Source organism: Panthera onca, chromosome E2 (assembly GCF_046562875.1).
Source record: "Panthera onca isolate mPanOnc1 chromosome E2, mPanOnc1 haplotype 2, whole genome shotgun sequence".
NCBI classification, from domain to species: domain Eukaryota; kingdom Metazoa; phylum Chordata; class Mammalia; order Carnivora; family Felidae; genus Panthera; species Panthera onca.
In genome coordinates, this window is record NC_138353.1 from 22,884,309 (window position 1) to 22,909,065 (window position 24,757).

The 24,757-nt window shown below is 44.4% G+C and overlaps 1 protein-coding gene across 1 annotated transcript; it reads right to left on the reverse strand.

Moving 5' to 3' along the window:
- Nucleotides 1-2,589: 2,589 nt before the first annotated feature.
- Nucleotides 2,590-11,774, reverse strand: POP4 (POP4 ribonuclease P/MRP subunit). The gene is made up of 7 exons (XM_060650854.3): nt 11,568-11,774; nt 9,552-9,604; nt 7,720-7,943; nt 6,218-6,295; nt 5,986-6,047; nt 4,279-4,380; nt 2,590-3,116 (listed from the first exon to the last, which is right to left on the reverse strand). The coding sequence occupies exons 1-7, from the start codon at nt 11,572-11,574 to the stop codon at nt 2,980-2,982; spliced, it is 663 nt and encodes a 220-aa protein (XP_060506837.2). The 5' UTR covers nt 11,575-11,774; the 3' UTR covers nt 2,590-2,979.
- Nucleotides 11,775-24,757: the final 12,983 nt, after the last annotated feature.

The following is a 24,757-nucleotide window of genomic DNA, read 5'->3' on the forward strand; positions in this document are numbered from 1 at the left end:
GCCTGAGGGACTCCAGCTGGGGCCTCCTGTTCTGGTTGGGACAGCTCCGTGGCTATTATGTACTGAAGTACATCCCCACAAATTCCTGTCAAAGCCCTAACCCCCAATGTGACTGTACTTGGAAATAGAGCCTTAACTAAGGTGAAATGAGGTCATAAAGGTGGAGCCCTAACCCATAGGACTGGTGTCTAAGAAGAGAAAGATACCAGATTGCTCTCTCTCTTTTCCCGCAGGTATGCACAGAGGAAGGCCATGTGAGGACACAAGACGGTGGCCAAGGAGAAAGCTGTCACCAGACATCAACTTGGACTGCAACTTATCTTGGACTTTCAGCCCCAAGAATTTTTTGTTGTTGAAACTGTCCACCTGCAGTATTTTGTTAGGACGGCCCAAGCTAACACAGTGGCCATGACCCAGGCCACCCCTCACTTTCCCCTCCAGGTGTTTTGTCCCTTTCTTCCCCTGGAGAGGCTTTGGCCTGTCCTCTGTAGGCCTGTGCTATGGCCTGTCCTCCACAGAGTCGGCCCTGGGGAATGTAAAGGGCCCTAGGCTCTGCTCACTTTTTGGAGAATAGTGGGTCCCTGGGCTGATGTCTCCTGGCCCTGCAGCCCCCTGAGACCCAGGGAAGCACAAGTCTCTCCAGCACATGAAGGTTTATGCATGAGGTGGGTTTAGCTGTGTCTCACACTGGCCTACACATTCAAGGCCTCAGCTCCACCAGGATCCTGCTCCCTGCACAGGGGAGATGGGAGGCTTGACCACAAAGTACCACACTGGCCTCTGTGACAAACCTTGTGCCACAGCTGTGGGAGCATGGCCAGCCCTGGTCCACTTCCCTGGGCTTCAGGCCTTGTTCTGGGGAGCAGTTAGTGCAGCCTCATCAGGATGCTCACTCAGAGCCAGTGTCCTGCTGGGCCTGGGCCCTTCTCTGCCTAGGAGGACGTAATGGGCCTTAGGGCACAGGACCCAATGGACCCCAGGTGGGCTGTGGGGACCACAGGGCATCCTAGAAACAGGCATGCACAGCAGCGGCTTCATGGCAGGTGAGTGTTCTTGTCAAGTGTCCTTGGGGAGAGGGGGAGAGAAGTCTACCAATTACACAGCCACTCACATGAGAACTTGAGTCTGCGCCAAATGAAAAACAGATTTCATGTGGCAAGTGGCACCAACAACTTTTCCGGAAAGCAACTGTGTATTTACACATTGGCTGCCTTTTACGTTACAGAGGGGAAGGCAAGAGCAATGTGCTTTAGGGGGTTATAGCACCTATGCTGTGACCAGAGTGGCACTTTCAGATGGTCAGAAGGACCAGCCACTTCATATGGGAAGCAGCCATTCCTTCAGTGGGAGCCCGGGCAATAAAGGGACCACGTACACGCTCAGAGCAGCGTCTTTTCGTCAAAAGCATGGCTGTGCAGCCAGACCACGGGGTTCACACCAGCTCTGCTCTCTCAGATGGTAAGGCCCTGGGCAGGCGAGCGCGGAGTCTGAGTCTTTTGTGGCAAAACAAGGCTGTTAGCACACGGGGCTCAGTCGCCGGGCCAGGCCGCCCATCGGAAGTGGTGCTGGGGCCTGAAACCTGCCCCACAGGCAGCGATGGCCGCAAGGGGAGAGCATCCACACCACCTCAGGACCATCCTGATGAGCAAGGACACCACACAGACGGAAGCAGGCACCCTCTGAGCCTTTGGGGGGGGGGGGGGCGTGTAGTGGCACCGAGCAAGGTCTTCCTGCTCTCCTGTCATAAAGTTGGTGTTTACCTCTCCCTGGGGTGTCTCTCCTCCAGTGTGGAGGCCAAGTGGGACATACGACAAAGCTGCTTCTCCTGGAGTAAAGGAAGAGAAAGCTCATGGATTTGCTGCCAGTTTGTCACTAGGCATGTTTCTGGTTGGTCGGCAAAAGCCCACTTCTCAAAAGGAAAGGGGCCGTGGGTCCTTCTGAGCTCTGTGACGTTCCTAATACAGAACACTGGACGCTGGTCCACGCCCTGTCCTTGCTCATGCCTGCCTAGAAGGACGTCAGCTAGCGGCCTAGAGGCACACACCACCACACAGGGCTGGTCAGACAGAACAGCCAAGGCTTCAGATAGCAGAATGGAACCAGGGGCTCAGCTGAGGTGGCACAGCTGGGGACTCAGGCTTGCCTGGTAGATCAGAGCTGCAGTCTTATTTCCCCTCAGCCTACCTTCCCTGGAGCCCAAGAGTCACAGGAATACAACGTTCTGTATACAGGTCCGAGCTCCCAGTACCGAAGAGCCATTAAAGCACACCCTGACGCGGCATGCTGCCTCCGTGTCCCATCCCAATTCTAATCCCTAGAGTGAATGAGTCCAAAGCCCCTCTGCGACGTCACCCCTCACTCTTCTGCTTCCTTGGAAAAGCAAGGGGAACTCCAGTTAGGTCAAGGAGTTCGACAGTGGGTGTGATGTAAAACAACATGTCAGATACACTGACTGACCCTGGGAATCGGGTGCCTGATGGCAGCTGTCTACGGGGTGAAAGTGAAGCCGCCACCCAGGCACAGCCTCCGGCTCACTTCCCTTCCAAACCAGCTGCGTCGGAGGGACTGTTTCTTCCCAACAAGAGCCTGTTAGTGCCTACTAATATTTTATTATTACATAAACAACGGATTCATCGCAGACCATTCAGGAAACACAGAAAAGTATGAAGAAGAAATAAAAATCTAATAATGCCACTAGTCAAGTCAACCGTGGTAATCCTGGTGTTTTCTGCCAGTCTTTTCTCTCATGGGAGCAATACAAGTTCAAAATCACCTAGACATGGACATCCCTACGTTCCCTGACTTCTTCGTTCATTGTGGTGTGTTTTTCCCGGATGATGAATTGTTCTTAACTCCAGTGTTAATGGGGTAGAGGTGGTCTATAACTAGAACCGGCCTGGCCATCTTTTCACCGAAAGGCGGGCACTCAGGTGTTTCCAGTCCTTGGGGTCACAAACAATTGCCTCCATAGCAAAGAGCTCACAGGTCAAATGTTCCCTTTGCTTTGAATTTCTTTGCAGATCGCTCACTTGACCGAAGCTGGAATTTGCTTCCATAAATATAGGAAATGAAGCCATCAATTTCCACTGTGAACACACAGTTTAGCTTGGGGATAACTGGAAAACAAAGGAGGAAAAAGGATGAGAAAAAAAAAAATCCTGACAGTAAGTTCACGTTTATGCAGAAACTATTCCTAAAATGTCTGTATTGGAAAGTAAGCTAAGGGGTGCCTGGGTGGCTTAGTCGGTTGAGGTCTGACTTCAGCTCAGGTCATGATCTCGCGGTCTGTGAGTTCGAGCCCCGTGTCGGGCTCTGTGCTGACAGTTTGGAGCCTGGAGCCTGCTTCGGATTCTGTGTCTCCCTCTCTCTCTCTGCTCCTCCCCTGATCGCAATCTGTCTCTCTCTCTCAAAAATAATGAATAAACATTAAAAAAATAAAAAAAAAAAGTAAGCTAATAAGAAATGGGAAACCCACAAAGGTTAGCAGTACCAGGATCACAGGGCATTATTCGGTCATGTGGCCAGTTTACTCAGACCGTAGATATAACTCAACACCCAATTTTCAGGGTCAAAGGCTCAAGCCAAATTCCCAGAAAAAGTGCTATAAATAGGTCTTCCCACATCACCTTAAGATGGACTCATGGCCTGTGCTCACTGGGGACACCTGTGTACCATTTTCTGAGGTTTAGAATGAGAATACAAGGAAATGGAAGGCAGCAACAAGAAAAACCAAGCTCCAAAATTTAAGGAACCAAAACCTCCCACTGTGGTTCTGAAATCTCAGATTTGCAGGCAAGGAGTATGGAAATCTCGACAGACCAGTGGTGCACACCCATCTCTGCTACAACAGTGAGCTCTAGCACATCAAGTGGATGACCCAAAGGGTCACCAGAAAGGGAAAGATCTTGGAACACTCCAGGGACAGGCACCACCTTAGCTCCCCCCATTGTCTGCTTAGCCCCCTTCCTCTGAAAGGCAGTAGCCTTTGGGCAGGGTGGGGGGGGTCTCCGTCATAGAAGTAGACTCAGGTGTCTGGGGGCAGACCCTACAGCCCTTCCTTCCATCGTATCAGGTCGAGGCTGCTGACTGGGTGCAGGGATGCCTCAGGGAGAGCCACAGGGGCAAGGATGCCCTCTGAAGGTGTGGACTGCATGGTCAGCAGGTATCTGTAATCTGTGCTGACGTGAGAGACCAAACTGACCCACTGAAGCCACTAGTAAAGGGCTGATGAAGCTGGGGAGGCCACAAACCACAACGCCCTGAGACACAGTTACGTACCTTTTAGGCGGTCTTCTTTGGTGATAATTTTGAAAACGTGCTTTGTTTCCTGTAGAAGGATTCCTGTAACACCCACGTAGGAGGGGCATTTGGATTTTGTGACTGCAAAAGAAAAGGGCGTTTGAAGCCTTGGCCTCTGTGGTGCTAGGGGAGCCACAACCAGCTAGGCAGGGGGAAGTTCCTCAGCTCGACAGGGACCAAGCTGGATGAGAAGTCAAAGTCCCAATCCCTTGCCTGTGGCTTTGTAGCCTCTGGGTTGCTTTGCCAAGGTGTCCTTTGGAGGGCCTGCAGCCATGGGGTCATGGGAAGGACTCTGGAGCCAAGAGGTCACGTGTATGTCTGGCACCACCAAGACCCACAGGCTGCTGGGAAGGGGCCAAGTGTCACTGATGGAATCTGAAGGGACACCTGTCCATCATGGTCTTCCCATGACCTCCCAAACTCTGGTCAGAATGGAATCTTGCTACCGGCCATCGAGCAACGAGTAGGGTGAACTGCCACCACAGGGAGCCAGCCCCTCACCTCTCCTGACCCATGCCCCAGTATAGCCAGCGGACTGAGCGCTTGCTATGTGCCTGGCACTGTTTGAGGTAGCTGCTAGGCACAGCAGTGAATAAGACTGTCCTAGGTTCTGTTCTCAGGGAGCTGATGTTCCAATGGTAGGAGGGGAATGTGTACCAAACCACAAAACTGTGTTTTGACAGCGGTAATTGCTATGAACAAAAAAAGAACAAGGTAATGGGGAGGAGGGTTTTAGTGTTGGTAGACCCTCGGGGGAAGTGACATGTGAGCAGGGGCCTGAATAATGAGAAGCAGTCAGTCTGTGAACACACAGAATTCTGGGCAGGGAGAAGGGACAAATGCAAAGGCCCTGAGGCATGGCCAAGCTTGGTGTGGGAGAAGCAGAAATCAGGCCACTGTGGTTAGACCTGGTGTTCAATAAAGTCACAGGGGCCTTTCAGACCACAGTAAGGAAGTAGAAGAGAAACATGGTCTGATTTCTGGTATAAAACCTTCCCTCTGGCTGCCTGGTTGGGGGAGAAGTGTGTCAGCAGCTTCTACAGGAATCCAGGGGAGATGGTGGAGGCTTAGATTTGGGGACTAGGACATGCTGATGGATGGAGGTGAGGGATTAAGAAAGAAGAAATGTGATCTTTCCCAGGCTTTTGGCCTGAACAGCCAGGGTAAACACTGGTACCATGAACAGAGATGGGGAACCCCAGGGAAAGGGCTGATTTATGGAGAGGCCTGGAGCTGTTTTGGATATGTGCAGCTTATGACACCCATGTACATGTGGGTGGCTACATCCAGTGGACAGGACAGCAGGATGAACAAAGATGTTCAGGGGAAGGTCTGCATTGGAGAGGACAACCTGGGAGCTGTAAGTCCATAGCTGACATTTAAAACCATGGGGAAGTGGATGAAAGGGACTTTCTGTTCAAGGCTGTGGGCAAGTGCCAGCAGCTGCTGTGCCCTCTGGGATAGTAGGTGGGGTCCTTGGGTGGAAAGGTACACAAAGACCATTTAGAGTGTGTCCAAAAAGTGTCCATAACTAGCTTAGGTAGCTAGTTGTCTCCCACTCTCAGTGTTGGTGGTCTGGAAATATCCACATGGCAAGGAGTGTGTCTAACCCTGTAGCACAGAGCTATGGTGCCACTGAGTGATGCCTTGGGCATTCGGGTGACCATATGATCTTAGGCAAGTTACCTGAAACAAGAGCCCCATGAAGATCTGCCTTTAACAGCTTGGCCTGAATCATCTGTGGCTGCCTAGGAGGTAAACAGAAGCCCTTACTTAACATACACCATGATCAAGAGTTCTGAAAGGATCAAACAGGTCTACAAACATCTGTGGCCAACTGGTGCCTAAGGTTGCATTTATAGTGATCATAAGACTTGGGTTTTGCCCCAAAGGGCAAGGCTTCAGAAATGCAACTCACGTGTCTGGCTTGAGACCACCGCACAGATCCCGGATGTACTGTTTCCAGAGTTCATGTAGAGGGAGAAAAAGATTGTAACTGTGGAACCAAAGTCAGAAAGAAGTAAAAAGTTAGGTGACATGAGCCGGGCAATATAACATCGAGAGAGCACAGAGCATGGCCTGATGCCAAGGATCCTGACGTGGGTCACTGGGGACTGGGTGCAGATCCTAGTTCTACAGCAGATAACCTGACTAAAATCAAGTACCTTCACCTTTTGAACCTCAGTTTCCTCACTGCTAGAACCCTCTTGAGGCTAAGTAAGAAGAAGGTGTTGCCCTCCTTTGCCCCTCCACCCTTCTTGCTGGCTAGATACAGCCTTGACAGCTGGGGCTCAGACACCTTAGACCATGAGGCAACATCCACAGATGACAGAGCAGCCACGATGCACCCGGGGAGGCACTGCCTGGGTTTCTGCCACACCAGCCCAGGGTGGTGCTCACACAGACTTCTTTTCATGAGAGAAACAAACTTCGATCTTGCTTAAGCCACTGCTACTTGAGGTCTTCTGTTACAAGAGCTGAACCCGGTAACCCAGGAGTAAACAGGAGTTGCTGGCTGTCATGTACACCCCCATGGAAGGTAACAGGTGTCTGGAAGGTGACTGAGCAGGTGGTGGGACCAAAGGGAGGGAACGGTAAGAAGACCTCAAAGGCTGTCCTCTGGGGTCATCAGTACTGGTCCTGTTACCTCATGGGGAGTCTGTTTACATGACACTATTGGTTAGAAAAGTGAGAACCTCAGGCTCACACTTGAAGTGGGCTCTATGGGTGCAGAAGCCAGTGAGGAAAACTGGGCAGGCAGTGGCCCCTTCCTCCACCCAAAGGCCAGCTCTTTTTGCAACAGGGGCCATGGACAAAGTGAATGACTTTGTTTTGTGGGATGTGGGAGGCTATCTGGCTACCGGTGTTGGCATGAGAGTCTAAAACCAGTCCTAAGACGCACATATGCAGAACCGTAGCCAAGGAGAGATGCAGTGTCGGCTGGAGGGAGGAACACATCCTCCCACGGAGTGATGCGTCCCTTTCAGAAACTTCTACAACATGTGGGCAGCACATTCTTTGGCAATAAAACCCCAGTGGATGATTCTGTCTAGTACTATTAAAAGCTATAAAGAGTATATATTAAGAAATATCAGTTCCTCTTTTTCTAGGAAAGCTGAAAGACAAACAGCCTGTTGCCATGGGTAACAGACTCACTTATGGTACGAGTCTCATTAGTTAAGGCTAGGACGGAAGCCAAACACTAAAACAGCAAGAGCCTCACCGCGTCTCACTTTAAAAGCCAAGCCCAAACACGGTCTGAATTGGTAAAGGAACGCTGCCCCCTTGTGGCAGAAGTGGGAGAAGCTCCGATAACTTAAGAGGAAAGGGGCTGCCAACTGGCGCTGGGCTTCCCAAGTCCAGCCGAGACAGGGAAGATTAAGCTGCCCTACGTAGAAAGGCAGGAAAGACTTGGCGTACCTCTGCTGCTCTGGCTTAATGTCAAAGAGCCTCAGCTCCCTCCTCTGCCTGGCAGAGAGGCCTTTGGATTTTTTTTTCTTCTCTTTTCGCTTCCGGTGAGTGGAGTACTCCAGAACGACAGCCTTGCGTTGCAGGTGGTCCTCGCGGGCTTGCTGGCTCATGTGGGGCAAGCTGCGCTTCAGGAAGGCCCTCACGAAGGCCTCGGCCTGCTGGGCTCCCGGAAGCTGCACGGGGACAAGGTGGCACGGTGCCCACTGCTCTGGTTGGGACAGCCCTGGAACCCACGCCCTCTTACACAGCACTGCAACCGCAGATGGGACGCCATCACGGACCCATCTATCTGCCCACTGAGCCTCACACAGCCACTCATGTGCTGGATGTTAGCTCCCACAGCTGTTCAGATGCGAAAGTCACACTCAAATGCCAATTTGTGACTGCCACACAAAACAGCCACGTCAAAATTCGACTTTCTGCCCTACTTCTTAGAGGTTATTTTGAGGATAAAAAAACCAAAACCCCTTTATATGTGGAAGAAAAGACTTCTCTGACCCTTGGCAGGGAGGAAAGCTTGGGAAACGTATGACAACACTTAATCAGTCATGACCAGAGGAAGGCGAGTTCAGAGAACCAAGCTATGGCCTCAAAGGAAATGATCTGATGCTTGGGAAGCTGGCACCACCTGCTGCTCCAGGGTGGGCCATGCCTTGGGGGGTAGGAATTTTGACACTGTGCCCACGATGCAATCCTCTTTCCTTGGGTTTGGCCCCGTGGACATGTCATGGCTACTCACTAAGTCTGCTCCCGCACCACTTGGGGAAAGGAAGTGCCAATGCATCTCAGCCTCCTGTGCTCAACTTCTCCCACACAGAGCAGAACATCAATTCACTGTACTTAGCAGAGGCTCTTAGGACCTCTGGGCAAAATAACTGTCATAACTATCGTAATTCTTGAAGGAACTCCAAACATCTCTGCCTCTCAAGCTGGGAGCTCCACCAATCTACTCCTCATTCAGGTGGCTCTGTCCTAGGTCTGCCACAGCCCCAGCGAGCACTGTGTACTGAGGCCCTGCCTCTTCGCTGGGCCATCTCCTGAACCCTGCTGCACTAACCGGGCTGCGAACACCTTGAAGCTCACGTGTCAATAATAAGCTCTCCCTTATGGAGGAGAAGAAGGGACAATGGGGGGCATCAAGATGTGATTCACCTCGTCTTCAAGGTAGCTCACAGTAAAAATGGCAGTTGGCTTCAGCTTTGCACCTTTAGATACTAACTAAAGACTCATGATCATCATCATTATTACTGCGAGAGGACAATTATTTGCTTCTTTTAAATACCTAAGTAGTCCCTCTTCATGGAGAAGCCAGATAAAGGAATATCAATCTTTTAAAATCTTGGTTTCATGTTAACTCCCTCAAGAGGAGTCACCAGGGGAGCTTCTGCCAAACTGACAAAGCATGTGTGCAGCATCCAAATATAATCCATATATTCCACTTATGAAATGTGATTTGCCTGCCCTCTTCAAGAGAAAAGGGGGCACAGTGACAAAGTCAAATGATAGTGCTCACCGCGCCAAGTTTCAGGTGGGCATAGCCCAGTGACCTCAGCACAGTGAAAGATGACACAAGATTAAGAAGTCTTAGTTTACCAAACAAGATAAGAAGAGGCGAGCATATGGAAACAGGCCATCAGAACAACAGATCTTGGCTGAGCCTAACACATCTACTAGAAAGACGAGGAGTAAGATGTGGGAAAGGACATCTAAAGCAAGACTGGAGTACTGAGCCATTCTGTCATCACCTCTGTTGTTCCCAGACTTCCTGCCATGCACAGTACCTGAACATCGAACTCTTTTGCCTCTTTCTGAGAAAAGGCGTGGTAGATCACACCTGGGGGATTAAAGCAAACAAACAAATAAGAAATGATAATTCCTATTGGGTATGGCTATAAAGCAAAGACTTTTCTAACTATGAAAATAACTCTGCTTACTTAGAGATAGAAGAAGATTGGGTGCTATAAAGAGCACAGCTTCAAAGCTTTCTTGGATGCCTCTTATTCCCCCCCACCCCCGACCACCCATCTGAGAAGTTCCGAAGGTGTGCTTTAGAACAGTGCTTCTCAACTGTTAATTTACGTAAGCATCTCTAGGATCTCATTAAAATGTAGACACTTGGGCCCCAATCCCAGATTCTGCATTTGTAACAAGTTTCAGATGCTACTGCAGTTCAGCAGACCACACTAGGAGCTTGGTTAGGAGCTTGAACAGTTGCTCTAGAAGTCTAATTAAGCAACTCATTTAAAAGTTATATGATACAGGGGTGTCTGTGTGGCTCACTGATTAAGCATCTGACTCTTGGTCTTGGTTTCAGCTCAGCTCATGGCCTCATGGTTCTTGAATTTGAGCCCCACATTGGGTTCTGTAATGGCAGCGCAGAGCTTGCTTGGGATTCTCTCTCTCTCCCTCTGCTCCTCCCCTGCTCTCTCTCTCAAAATAAATAAATAAACTTAAAAAAAAAAAAAAGTTATACACTAGAGAGTCCCAGGATGCAGATGGTAGGAAATATTACACTTTGTTGACTGTAAGATGTTTAAAAAAAAGATTTTTCACATTTTAACATCTATGAAATTGGGATGTATCACACAATAGATGGTGTCTTAAACTGATAAAATACAGTAGGTCTTTATTCAAATTCAAAATATATATATTGATCAATGTGGTTTTGACCTCTAAAAACTTCCACATTTCTTAATTTGCCTGAAGAATAAAAAGATGGCTGTAGGCACAGAGTACGGGTGTGAATGGAATAAGAATAAGACAAAGGCCTGGTTTAAGGGTCAAAAGACTAGAAAATATGGTTTACACAATGCTCTATCAATCTCACTCCAGGTCCCTTATGCTTCCTTGAGTACATATGAAAAAGCAAACTAATGTATTATATTATATTATATTATATTATATTATATTATATTATATTATATGAGTCTGGCTCTCCCTCAGATGGAAGAATGGGAGTAAAACTTATTTCTAAAGAGCACCCCAGGAACGACTTTGCTTCAACTGTCACAGTTGTTTCGACATGAAAGTCTTTTCTGAAGCAATATACGTAACGACTATCCAGCATTCATTACTTGCCATGTACCTGGTTAAAAGTTACATATATTTTCCCAACAATCCTTTAAAGTGGTTATTATTCCTATTATGCACATGAGAAAATTGCCGCTCATATAAGCTGAGACACGTAACTTGGTAACAGAGATAGGGAGTGGCACAGATCGAAATGAAAATACTGATCCAAAGACCAGCTTTAACGGTGTCTACACTCCCCTGGGTGCTTGCTCCCCTCCTTGGCATTGCTATCCTCTGCTCAACTCCCGAGTCCTGGGTTAGCGATACCATTCCCCAGCATGCTCCCTACGCTTTCCACCTGACAAGGGTCGTTCACAGAACAGCAGGAAGGCTGGGCAGATACCACTACCAGCACCTTACAGAAGGGGAAACCAGGTCGTAAAGAGTATCTGGGCCTTAACCACCGTCACCAAGTGGGAGGCAGTGGAAAGAGAGGCGGTGGCCCAGTCGGCGGTAAGGTCTTGGGCCCTCCTTTAACACCACACACCATTGAGCAGGCCCCTGTGGGGGACCTGCCGCCAGCTCTGACATCAATACTTGGCTCAGACACCGAGCCAGGCCAACCGGGACTCTGGGCCTCAGTTTCACTTATGTAAGGCAGGACAATTCCCACACCAGTTCCGTTTGGACTTCGCAGTGACCCTGTTCACCCACTAGCACCAACTCCCCGACCACTTACTTACATCCCACCCCACCCCAGTTTCGAGGCCCTGCACCCCGCTTACTCTTCATCCTCGGGCCGCTTCCGGTGCGCTCTGATGACGTTTCCTGCGGGCGTCGCTCACTCTTCTTCACTTTCTTCAGCAGCCCTCGGCCATCAGAACTTCTCTCGCCAAAGTTTGTAGTGAAGAGACTTCTTGGGCCCAAGCTCGCAAGGCACGCTAAATCGCCAGACGGACAAGCTCCAACTCTGCTGGGATCGCAGGCGCGCAGGGCTGCTGTCAGATGGCGCCGCCCGTGACGTCACGGACGCGCGTTGACCTAAGCTAGCGCATGCGCCTGGAAGCGGGCCCCGCTGCGGCGAGAGGTGCTGCTGGTCCTGAGGGTGTATCTCCTGTATGGAGGTTTTTCAGCTTGCGTGTCCTATAGACGGAGGAAGGTCAGAAGCCGTGGGGTTGCGGTTAGGACTTGTGGACTGCTTGTGAAGAGCTGGAGTAGAGCGAGGCGAGCCAACTTGAAGAGGACCGCGGGGACGTTGGGGACCAGGGGAGGACGGCAATGGTGGGAATGAGGTCCGTTGGAGTCTTTAACCAGCGTTCTCTACAGATTAACCGAGGCGCTGAAGTTGGGATAGAAGGCTTAGGTTATAGTTTTGTCCTGCTGTGTGATCTCGCTTTAAGTCACTTCCCATTTCCAGGCTTCCTTTTCCCCAACACTTGTGAGTGGGCTGGGCTTGATAGTCTGAACGTTTTCTTGAGACGCTAGTGTCTGTCAGGAAGTTAAAAGGCAAGGAAGGATTCTTACTGCTCTGGAGAAGGGTCCAAGAATTGTGTCTTGGAAGGCCTGATGCAGACCTCTCAGAAGTGACCTGGTGTGCAGGCTGAATTTCTGCTGAGTGCTGGGCCTGAGCAATATGGTCCCTGTACTTTAAGTCAGTGAATTTCAACTTCGGGTGAGGTATAAAGTCCTTTTAAAGGAAAAGAAATTCTCAGGGAACCCGGAGAATTTATGTACACAGATCCTAGTTTGAGAAACTGATTTGTTTTTGGATGGTTACCTTGTGCCATTTTGATCTTAAACTTAAAACTGCAGGCCCTGAAATTCAGTGGCTTGTCCTGGTGAGCCTGAACCTTATATATGTATATTACCATCAAAATGGAAACACAGCATTTAAACGTATTGCACTTGAAGATGCCTGAGAATAGTTAGGGGTTTATGGGACTAAGTTTAAGAAACTGTTCTTGGGGATCCATACCATATGAACTACTAAATGTGAATTTTAAAATAGTATCATGAGACACTCAAAGATAGTAAGAGCCAATTTCTGTGCTGTAGACTCAAGGGGGCCCTTTTGAGCAGGACCTTTGTGATTATGGAGATAAGGGAGAAGGCAGACTTCTGTCTTTGAGAGCTTCTTTTTTAGGGGTGTTAGGATTATTTAGCTCCCAGCTGACCCATTCTCAAGTAGTCCAGTCATCCTTGGATGACTGCCAGTCTTCCACGGAATTCTGTACTTGTGTTGGGATGAGCACTCTCAGAACTGCAGTTACTTCATAATTCCCTGATCACTAAATCTTTTTTAAAACAAACAAACAAACAAAAACAAACAGGGTTGCCTGGGTGGCTCAGTCGGTTAAGTGTCTGACTTTGCTTCAGGTCATGAGGTTTGTTTGTGGGTTCAAGCCCCACGTCGGGCTCTGTGCTGACAGCTCAGAGCCTGGAGCCTGCTTCAGATTCTGTGTCTCCCTCTCTCTCTCTCTGCCCCTCCCCTGCTTGTGCTCTGTCTCTCAAAAATAAATAAACGTTAACAATTTTTTTTTTTAAACCCACTTTATTATCCTCAGGAAATAATTGTTTATGTATGTACAGTGACACCTGTCTGTACAGATATTTATATTATTATGATTGTTGTTTATAATAGCAAAACCTCAGAAACAACTCAATATTCAACAGTAGTGGATTAAATAAATGAAGCATGTGCTAATTAAGTAGGTTAATTAAATGCTTTATAATCACAGGGTAAGCTTCAAAAATTCAGATTCCTTAGTACCTCTAGAGATTCTTATTTAGTAGATGGGTCCCAAGAATCTGTATTAAAAAAATATTCCCAGGTGATTTTGTTGAGTAATTAGGTTTGGGAACTACAGTATGGTACGTTTATAGAACTTAATAATTAGAATACCACACAGCCATTAAACAGATTCCAATTTTAAAAAGGTTACAAAATATTAACACAAAACTAAATGTGTACACAAAAAGGATTGGAAAGACATACTGCTATACAGGAAGGTTTTTGTTTGTTTTTAAACATTTATTTAGAGGAGAGAGCGTGAGCAGGGGGAGAGTCAGGGAAAGAGAGAGAGAGAGAGAGAGAGAGAGAGAGAGAGAGAATCCCAAGCAGGCTCCCTGCTTTTAGTGCAGACCCTGACACGGGGCTTGCACCCAAGAACTGTGAGATCATGACCTGAGCTGAAATGAAGAGTCAGACGCTTAACCGACTGAGCCACCCAGGTGCCCCTATACAGGAAGTTTTTCATGGCTGTATAAGTGAAAGTGAGTTTATGAGAGATTCTTGTCTATTTTCTAAATTTTATTCAAAGAAAATAAGACAATTTTTTCTTTTTATAGCTATAAATGATAAACTCTCAAGCATGGCTACACCTGTGTTTTCCCACTGGTGGCTTTGTGAAGGTTCCATAGGAAGTCAATGAGAGCATCATTGCAAGTGATCTTCCACGCCCCACCCCCCCAAACAACTTGTGAAAGACTTCAAATATGCAGAAAAATGAAAAGAAGTCTACAATGAACATCCGTGTGCTTTTAAGTTCTACAGTTAGTATTTTGCTCTATTTATGCAGGTTTCTTTTGATTGCTGCTTTAAGACATTCAAACTGTTAGGCTGAGCATTCAAGAAAAGTTTCATATTTAAGCTCAAAAGATTAAGCCTCAACTACCATTAAATAAGTGCATATCTATGAAAATTAGGACCTGCCTTATAAACAAACACCAATAAGGCATAGAGTGAGGTGATGCCTGTTAAAGCAGCTCCTGGCACAGACCACACAGTTTGAGATGACAGCCGTCATGATCTGCATTCTCATAAACCTGCATCAGCTGCAGGCACAGTCCCTGAGGCTCAAGATTAAGAACTTCTCTGACCCTGCTTTGCCTTTGATCTGTATGCTAGCCCAAATGTGGCATATTGATTGATAAGGGGAGCTGGGAGTGTTGGTGGTGGGGGACCTGGACACAGTGGCACCAGCAATCATTCCTCAGGCTTAATAGTGCTGCAGGAGACTAGGCAGTAAGGTTCCATTGCTAACACTGGACATTCCTGCTAGGCAAGCCCTTTTCTGCTGGCTATTGGGTGCTCTGGCTACAAGAATCAAAGAGCTAATGCTTACAGGAGGATGATATATCTCTTGTCCCTCTGGTCAAGAGATAGCACTGTGCTCCCAGTCAATTTAAGGCCAACCATTTAGAAATCTGAGCAGCAGGGACTATGACACTTAGTATGTGTGGCCAAATAACAGTTTCTGAAATCCAGGTTTCTCAACTTTTTCAAAATCCGAAAGTTATTCTTCAAGGCTACCTTGATCCTAGATCTCTGAAATGTAACATTATAGATTCTCCCAGTTCCCTGAAGAAGTTGCATTCTCAGCTGAACGACTGAGGAAAGCTTGGTTTGGGTTCTCAAGATGGAGTGTCTGAGTGAAGAGGAGGGTCTTTGGAGGTCCCAAGAGATCTCCTTCACTGTATTTAAGGGGCAATTCCTGAGGCATTTGAAAGATTTGCGGGGAAATCACTGCAAGCTGCATGGAGCATGTGTGCATGCAGCCCACGCTTCCCCTCCTGTGTTCTCACCTGTGCTCGGTGTTGGGGAAGCAGCTCCAGGCCTAAGGGCTATGTGTTTACATGTGTATGAGTCCATTCTGGTATAAAATAAGGGAAAGTGGATGGGAGAAAGGAGCTGATGCAAAATCACCTCAAACTGGAATTGGGGTAGGGTTAGAAAGCAAAGAGACCTGGTTTTTGTGGTATTTCAATCCCAAAGCCCTGCTGGATTTAGGGGACGGACTTCTCCTTTCAAAATATTTGAAGCCAGAGGGGGACCTGAAACTGTTTAAAAATCTGACTTAGTGAAGAGGTCAGGCCCTCAGCACAGCTGCCTGACAGGAAAAGGTCAGAGAGAGATGGAAACACCTCTTAGTTTTTTTCAGTCTGTTCTTTAATATGCAATGTACAGCTTAAAATTTGGAAAGCAATATATCTGCCATGCAAAGAAGTAGGAACTGTCACCCGTAATCAAGAGAACAGTCACCAGAACAGAGCCATAGATGACCCAGATGTTTGAATTGGAAGACAACTCTTTAAAATACTTTTATAATACTTTAAAACCTTTAAATGCTATTATAGGAGGAAGAGTCTGATGTGGTAGCATAGGACGACCCTGAACTCACCTTTTCCATGGGCACACTGTATCTGTACCTACACAGAGAAGAGTTCTTCCTGAAGAAGTACTGAGGGCTGATTGAACAGCTGCTGCACAACAAAGGATGACACAGCAAATGGAGACACAGTAATGATGGGAAACCCACCCCTGAGGCTATGAACTATGATAGTGAGAGATAGCATGGAGGGACCCATGTGCAGATTTGCCTGATCTGGGGCATAGCAAAAAAAGAAAAAAAAAATGTTAAAGGGCAACTAGACTGTAAGTAAGGAAACCCATTTACTAACACTAGAGGGGCCACCAATGGTGGGGAGAACTACTGGAACTCTCTCTGGGGTTGGAGGCACAGGCAAGCACCATTGTTTATGTTTCCTCTCCATCTTGATAGCATGAATGGGAGCAGAGCCCAGGCATTCTGGCTGGCCTGCCACCTCAGTGAACCCTGACCCCTAGTCCACACTAGCTGCAGCCATTCCACCCAAAAGGCCTCCTGCCTGTGCTCTCCCCAGCTCTAGCTATCACACCAGGCTGGCTCTGGCCTGAAGCACCCTGAGGCTTGCTGACACATGCCTGCCTCAGCTGCAGCTGTCCCATCAGGGGACCATCTGCATGGAGGGCCTCAGCCTGTACCCATCTCAGCTCCAGCCATGCCACCAGGGTGGTCCCAACCTGGAGCACCCCAGGACCACCTGGGCCATGCTTGCTTCAGTTTCAGTTCTGCCAAGGTAGTCCCAGTATGGACCACCTTGAAACTCCCCAGCCCACATACTAGCTCCAGATTTTCTGCCAGGATGGCCCCATGCAGCATCACAGGACTACCCGACCTATGTCCACTCCCATCTCCAGCTGTCTCCAGCTGCCAGGGGGACTCTGGTTCAGAGCACTCTGGGATCTTTAGGCCCATGCTCACCACAGCTCCAGCCATCTCACCAGGATGACCCTGGCACAAAGTGCTGTGGGACCTTCTAGCCTCTGCCTGCTCCAGCCCCAGCCAGCCAGCCAGCCAGTCAAAGTTGCCAGGCACATGCAACCTATACAGGGGACATTCCTACTCAAGGTTACTCCTTCAAAACTAGGAGAGGTAGTTGTTTTTCTTAATTCACAGAAGCAAACACAAAAAATCAAACAAAATGAGAAGACAGAGGAATATGCTCCAAATGAAAGAAAAAGACAAAACTTTAGAAAAAGAACTAAATGGCATGGAGATAAGCAATATACCTGATAAAGAGTTTAAAGTGATGGTCATAATGATGCTTACCAGACTGGAGAAGAGTGCATGAATTTAGTGACGACTTCAACAAAGAGATAGACAATATCAAAAAGAATCAGAGTTGAAGAATACAATAATTGAAATGAAAAACACACTAGAGGAAATCAATAGTAAATTAAGGGATATAAAGAATGGATCAGTGATCTGGAAGACAGGATAGAGTACCCAAACACCAGAAAGAAAAAATAATTTTAAAAATGAAGATAGGTTAAGGGACTTCTGGGACAACATCAAGCATCCTAACATTCACATTACAAGGGTACCAGAAGGAGAAAAGAGAGAGAGAGAGAAAGGGACAGAATACTTATTTGAAGATTTAATAGTTGAAAACTTCTCTAACCTGGGGAATGAAACAGATAACTAGGTCCAGGAATCATAGCTTCAAACAGAATGAACCTAAGGAGGGTTTCACCATGACACATAATAATTAAAATGGCAAGAAGGAACAATAGAGAATCTTAAAAGCAGCAAGAGGAAAGCAAATAGTTATGTATAAGAGAAGCCCCATAAGGCTATCAGCTGACTTTTCAGCAGAAACTTGCAGGCCAGAAGGGAGTGGCATGATATATTCAAAGCGCTGATTCAAAAACCCTGCAACCAAGAATATTCTACCCAGTAAAGTTATCATTCAGAATTAAAGGAGAGATACAGAGTTTCCTAAACAGAAGTTAAAAGAGTTTATCACCACTAAACTAGTCTTGCAGAATGTTAAAGAGACTTCTTTATGCAAAAAAGAAAAGGCCAGGAGTGCCTGGGTGGTTCAGTCAGTTAAGTGTCTGACTTCAGCTCAGATCATGATCTCATGATTCATGAGTTTGAGCCCCATGTTGGGCTCTGTGCTGACATCTCAGAGCCTGGAGCCTGGTTTGGATTCTGTGTCTCCCTCTCTCTCTGCCCCTCTCTGCCTCTTTCTCAAGAATAAAGAAACATTAAAAAATTAAAAAAAAAGAAAAGATCATATGTAGAAATAAGAAAATTATGAAAGAAAAAACTTCACTGGTAAAAGCAAACACATAGTAAAGGTAGTAGATCAATCACTTATAAAGCTAGTATGAAGGTTAAAAGACAAAGGTAGTAAAATCAATTATATATTAAAAAACTAACTAAGAAATTCACAAAATAAAATGATGTAAAGTATGATATCATAACCTAAATAGTGGAGGGGGGAGTAAAACTGTAGTGCTTTTAGAATACATTTGAACTTAAGTGAGTGTCAGCTTATTACAGGCTGCTATATACTTATGATGTTATATATGAACCCACGGTAACCAAAAACCTATAATAGATATGCAAAAAAGGAAGAGGGAACAAATCCAAACATAACACTAAAGTCATCAAACCACAAGAGAAAAGAGCAAGAAAAGAAAGGAACTAAGAAGAACTATAAAAACAACTACAAAACAATTAGCAAAATGGTAATAAGTACATGCCAATCAATAATTAAATGGACTAGATGCTCCAATCAAAAGACATAGGGTGATTGAATGGAGAGAGAAAGAAAGAAAAAAAGAAAGAAAGAGAAAGAAAAGAAAGAAAAAGAAAGAAAGAAAGAAAGAAAGAAAACCAAGATCTATCTGTATGCTGCCTACAAGAGACTCACTTCAGAACTAAAGATACAGATTGAAAGTGAAGGGATGGAAAAATACATTCCATGAAAATGGAAATGAAAAAAAGATGGGGGTAGCAATACTTATATCAGACTAAATAGACTTTAATAAAAACATTGCAACAAAAGACAAAAGGGTATTACATAATGATAAAGGGTTCAATCTAACAAAAGGATATAACAATTGTAAATATCTATGCACCCAACAGGGAAATACCTAAGTACATAAAGCAAATATTAATAGAAATAAAGAGAAAAATTGACAGTTATACAATACTAGTAAAGGACTTCAACACCACCCCACTTACATCAATGGATAGACTATCCAGACTGAAAATCAATAAGGAAGGAAACAGTGGCTTGGACAACACATTAGGTCAGATGAACTTAACAGATACATATAGAATATTTCATCCCAAAGCAGCAGCATACACATTCTTTTCAAGTGCACATGGAATGTTCTGTAGGATAGATCACATGTTAGCCCACAAAATAAGTCTCAATAAATTTAAATAGATTAAAATCATGTTAACTATCTTTTCTGACCACAATGGCATAAAACTAGAGATCTATTATAAGGGGGAAAAAAAAACCCAGAAGAACACAATCACGGGGAGGCTCAACAGCATGCTACTAAGCAACCAACGGGTCAGTGAAGAAATCAAAGAGAAAATTAAAAAAAAAAAATACCTGAGACAAATGAAAATGGAAACACAATAGTTCAAAAATCTTTGGTATACAGCAAAAGCAATTCTAAGAGGGAAGTTTATAGCAATATAGGCCTACCTCAAGAAACAAGAAAAATCTCAAACAATCTAACCTTACACCTAAAGGAACTAGAAAAAGAAGAACAAATAAAGGCAAAAGTCAGCAGAAGGAAGGCAAGAATAAAGATCAGAATGGAAATAAATGAAAAAATAACTGAAAAGATCAATAAAACTAAGAGCCAATTCTTTAAATAGATAAACAAAATTGATAAACCTTTAGCCAGACTCAAGAAAGAAAAAATAGAGAGGACTCAAATAAATAAAATCATAAATGAAAGAGGAAAAGTTACAATTGACACCACAGAAATACAAAGACTTATGACACTGCTTTGAAAAATTATATGTCAACAAATTGGACAACCTAGAAGTAATGGGTAACTAAAAACATATACTCTTTCAAGACTGAATCAAGAAGAAATAGAAATTCTGAACAGATCCATCACCAGTACCAAGACTGAATTGATAATAAAAAAAATCTTCCAGCAAACAAGAGTCCAGGACCAGATGACTTCATAGGTGAATTCTACCAAATATTTAAAGAGTTAATAGCTATTTTTCTCAAACTATTCCAAAAAGTAGAAGAGGAAATAAAACTACCAAAATTGATTCTAGGAGGCCAGAATTACCCTGATATCAAACCCAGATAAAGACACCACACACACACACACACACACACACACACACACACACACACACACTATAGGTCAATATCCCTGATGAACATAGATGCAAAAATCCTCAACAAAATATTAGCAAACTGAATTCAACAATACATTAAGAAGATCATCCATCACAAATAAGTGGGATTTATTCCAGGGATGCAAAAATGGTTCAACATCCACAACTCAATCACTGTGTGTGATACACCACATTAACAAAATGAAGGATAAAAATCATATGAACATCTCAATAGATGCAGAGAAAGCATTTGACAAAATTCAACACTTATTAGTAATAAAAACTTTCAACAAAGTGAATTTAGGGGGAACATACCTCAACATAATAAAGGCCACATATGACAAACTAACAGCTAACATACTCAATGGTGAAAAGCTGAAAGATCATCTAAGATCAGGAACAAGACAAGAATGTCCAGTCTTTCCACTTTTATCCAATATAGTACTGGAAGACTTAGCCATAACAATCAGACAACAAAAAGAAAAGGAATCCAATTTGATAAGGAAGAAGTAAAATTATCACTATTTGCAGATGACATGATACTATATATAGGAAACTCTAAAGACTCCACCAAAAAACTATTAGATATAATAAATGATTTCAGTAAAGTTGCAGGATATAAAATTAATATACAGAAATCCGTGGCATTTCTATACACCAATAAACCAGCAAAAAGAGAAAATTAAAAAAGCCTATTTATAATTGTATAAAAAAGAATCAAATATACCTAGGAATAAATTTAACTAAGGAGGTGAAAGTCCTTTTCTCTGAAAACTATAAGACTTTGAAAAAAGAAATTGAAGATGACACAAACAAATGGAAAGATATACCACACTCATGGATTGGAAGAATTACTATTGTTCAAATGTCCATACTACCCAAAGCAACCTAGAAATTCGATGTGATACTTATGAAAGTACCAGTAATATTTTTCACAGAACCAAAACAAATAATCTTAAAGTTTGTATGGAACCACAAAAGACTGTAAATACAGTCTTGAGACTGTAATCTTGAGAAAGAAGAACAGAGCTGAAGATGTCACAATCCCAGATTTCAACCTATATTACAAATCTGCAGTAATGGAAACAATATGATACTGGTACAAAAATAGACCTACAAATCAATGGAACAGAATAGAGAGCCCAGAAATAAATCCACAGTTATATAGTCAATTAATGTACAACAAAGGAAACAAGAATATACAATGGAGGAAAGATAGTTCTTTTCAATAAACAGTGCTGGAAAAAGTGGATAGCTACATGCAAAAGAATGAAACCAGACCATTTTCTTATACCATAAACAAAAATAAACTCCAAATGGATTCAAGATCTAAATGTAAGACCTGAAACCTTAAAGGTCCTGAAAGAAAACATAGGCTGTAATCTTTTGGATATCAGCCATTGCAATATTTTTCTGGATCTATCTCTTTCAGGCAAGGGAAACAAAAACAAAAATAAACTATTGGGACTACATCAAACTAAAAAGCTTTTGCATAGCAAAGGAAACCACTAACAAAATGGAAAGACAACTTACTGAATGGGAGAAGATGTTTGCAAATGACATATCTGATAAGGGATTAATACCCAAAATACATAAAGAACTCATACAACTCAACATCCAAAAAACAAATAATCCAATTAAAAATGGGAAGAGGACCTTACTAGGCATTTTTCCAAAGAATACATAAGGTAGCAAAAAGATGAGAAGATTCTCAACATCATTAATCATCAGACAAATGCAAATCAAAACCACAATGCAATGTCACCTCACACTAGTCAGAATGGCTAGAATCAAAAGGACAAGAAATGACAAGTGGAGAAAACAGAACCTTCATGCATTGCTGGTGGGAATGAAAATTTTTGCACCCATTATGGAAAACCACTATGGGGTTTCCTCAAAAAATTAAAAATAGAGACACTATATGACACAGTAATTCTACTTCTGAGTGTTTACCTAAAGAAAATAAAAACACTAATTCCAAAAAAGATATACACATCCCTCTGCTTATTGCAGCATTATTTACAATAGCTAAGATATGGAAGCAACCTAAGTATCCATCAGTAGATGAATGGATAAAGATGTTCAAGTTGACCTTTGAACAATGCAGGGGTTAGAGATGCTGACCCCCTCCACAGTAAAAAAAAAAAAAAAAAAAAAAAAAAAAAATCTGTACATAACTCTTCCCAACCCCAAAACCTGAATACTCAAGCCTTATTGATAACACAAACTGTCAATTAACACATATTTTATGTTACATGCATTATATACTGTATTCTTTTTTTTAAATTTTATTGTCTGTTTTATTCCAATTTTTAAAAATGCTGGTTGCAGCCCACTAAATTGATCTCATAACCCACTAATATATCTTAATCCAGAGGATGAAAAACACTGGTCTAGAAACTGAAGAGCTCACAAGGAGAGTCTCCTTTTTCTAAGCCTCTCAACTGACTCAGACTGGGATCTCACTTCCTAGTCCTGAGGGTCACTTATCAACCAATTGACAAAAACTGACTAAGCAGTCACATATCTCTCACCTCCTGGAACTTCGTCCATCCGCCTCCTTTTCTGGCTACTTAGAATTCAGAATGACCAATCAGTCTTTCCCCCCCCCCTTTTTTTTTTAAACATGAACTTTATTGTCAAATTGGTTTCCATACAACACCCAGTGCTCATCCCAACAGGTGCCCTCCTCAATACCCCTCATCTACCCTCCCCTCCCTCTCACCCCCCCATCAACCCTCAGTTTGTAACTGTATTCTTATCATAAATTAAGCTAGAGAAAAGAAAATGTCATTTAAAAGTGTAAGGAATAGAAAATACATTTACAGTACTCTATTGTATTTATTGAAAAAAATCCATGTATAAATGAACCCACACAGCTCAAATCTTATTATTCAAGGTTAACTATGTATACAATGGAATAGTAATCAGCTAATAATTAAATCTTATCATCCTCAACAACATGGATGGACCTAGAGGTTATTAGGGTAAGTGAAATAGTCAAACAGAAAAAGACAAATACCATATGATTTCACTTATATGTGGAATCTAAAAAGCAAAGAAAACAAAGAAAAAAAAAAACCAGAAACAGACTCATTAATACAGAGAACAAACTGATAGTTGCCAGAGAGGGTAGGTTGGGAGGATGGGCAAAATAGTGAAGGAATTAAAAGGTACAAACTTCCAGTTATAAAATAAATCACGAGGATGGAAAGTAGAGAGTAGGAAATACAGCTAATAATGTAATAACTTTGTATGGTTACAGATAGTGACTGCACTTATCATGGTGAATATTTTGTAACATATAGAATTGCTGAATCACCATGTTGTACACCCAAAATTAATATCATATTGTATGTCAACTATACTTCAATAAAAAAATACTATTATAAATACATCGAATAACGTACAGGAGAAAAGGGCCAAAATGGGTGAAAAGAGGAGGAATTTCAGCAGAGAAATTCTATAGCAGAAACTGCTTTCAGTGCTTCCTTGTTATGGCAATGGCCTGCCTGTGCAAACTTAACCTAGCTACCGAGAATATATATAACTACCGAGAATATATCCCCAGACCACACTTCCTTTTTAATCATCTATAAACAAATATTTATCTCCTGAGGGCTCTCTGGGCCCCTGCATTTTGCTTTTTAAATGAAAGTTACCATGGGGACTCTTACCCGCCCCCCCCCTCCCAAAAAGCCCCTGCTGCCCTGCTGGAGAGGAGCCAGGTCTAGGGAAGGGTTCTCTGTGTACTCTGGGCTCTGAGGGCCACATCCCAGAGCCTCAGACATCTGGAGAGCTAGGACGTGGAGCTTGCCAGCTGGAGAATGGCTCCAGGTCGAGGCCGGACTCTGAGTCATTGTCCATCTTCCCGGAAGCCAAAGTCAGACCTCAGTAATGAGGCTCCATTCCTGCTTGTCAGTGAAGAAACAGGGAGAACGGGCTCCATCTTATCCCCAGCGCTGGCCTGGGTGGGGACAGTAGCCTTCTTTGTGAGCTTGGAGGGGCCCCTATGTGTCACGGATCTCTGGAATCGATGGGGACACCCGGGAGCTATGAGGGTATCAATGGCAGATCCATCTCTAACACAGTCCTGGAGGCCTATCTGTCTTTGCTTTTGGAGCACTGATGGCTGTGAGGGAAGCCCCCACATCTGGCTCAGAGGCCAAGAGGAGGGAGGAGCCCATCTGCCACAGAGTTGGGCGGTGGGAGACAGGAGGTGTAGGTGGTCTGACGGGCCAATGACAGGGCATACTTCAGATTTTTGACAAAGGTTGAGTCAGCTGTGAAATCTGTTTTCCTATATAATGAGGTTCCTTGATGCCTGAAGATGAACTGGCTTTAATATTAATTCAGCCATTTGGGCTATGTCAGGTTATATTGACATTTATTATTTATTGGTTTATATTGGAGGTGTGTGGGGGGGAAGGTTTTAGGATGTTAGACATAAAAGCTGTCTTCGGCCCTCAGCTGGATATCCC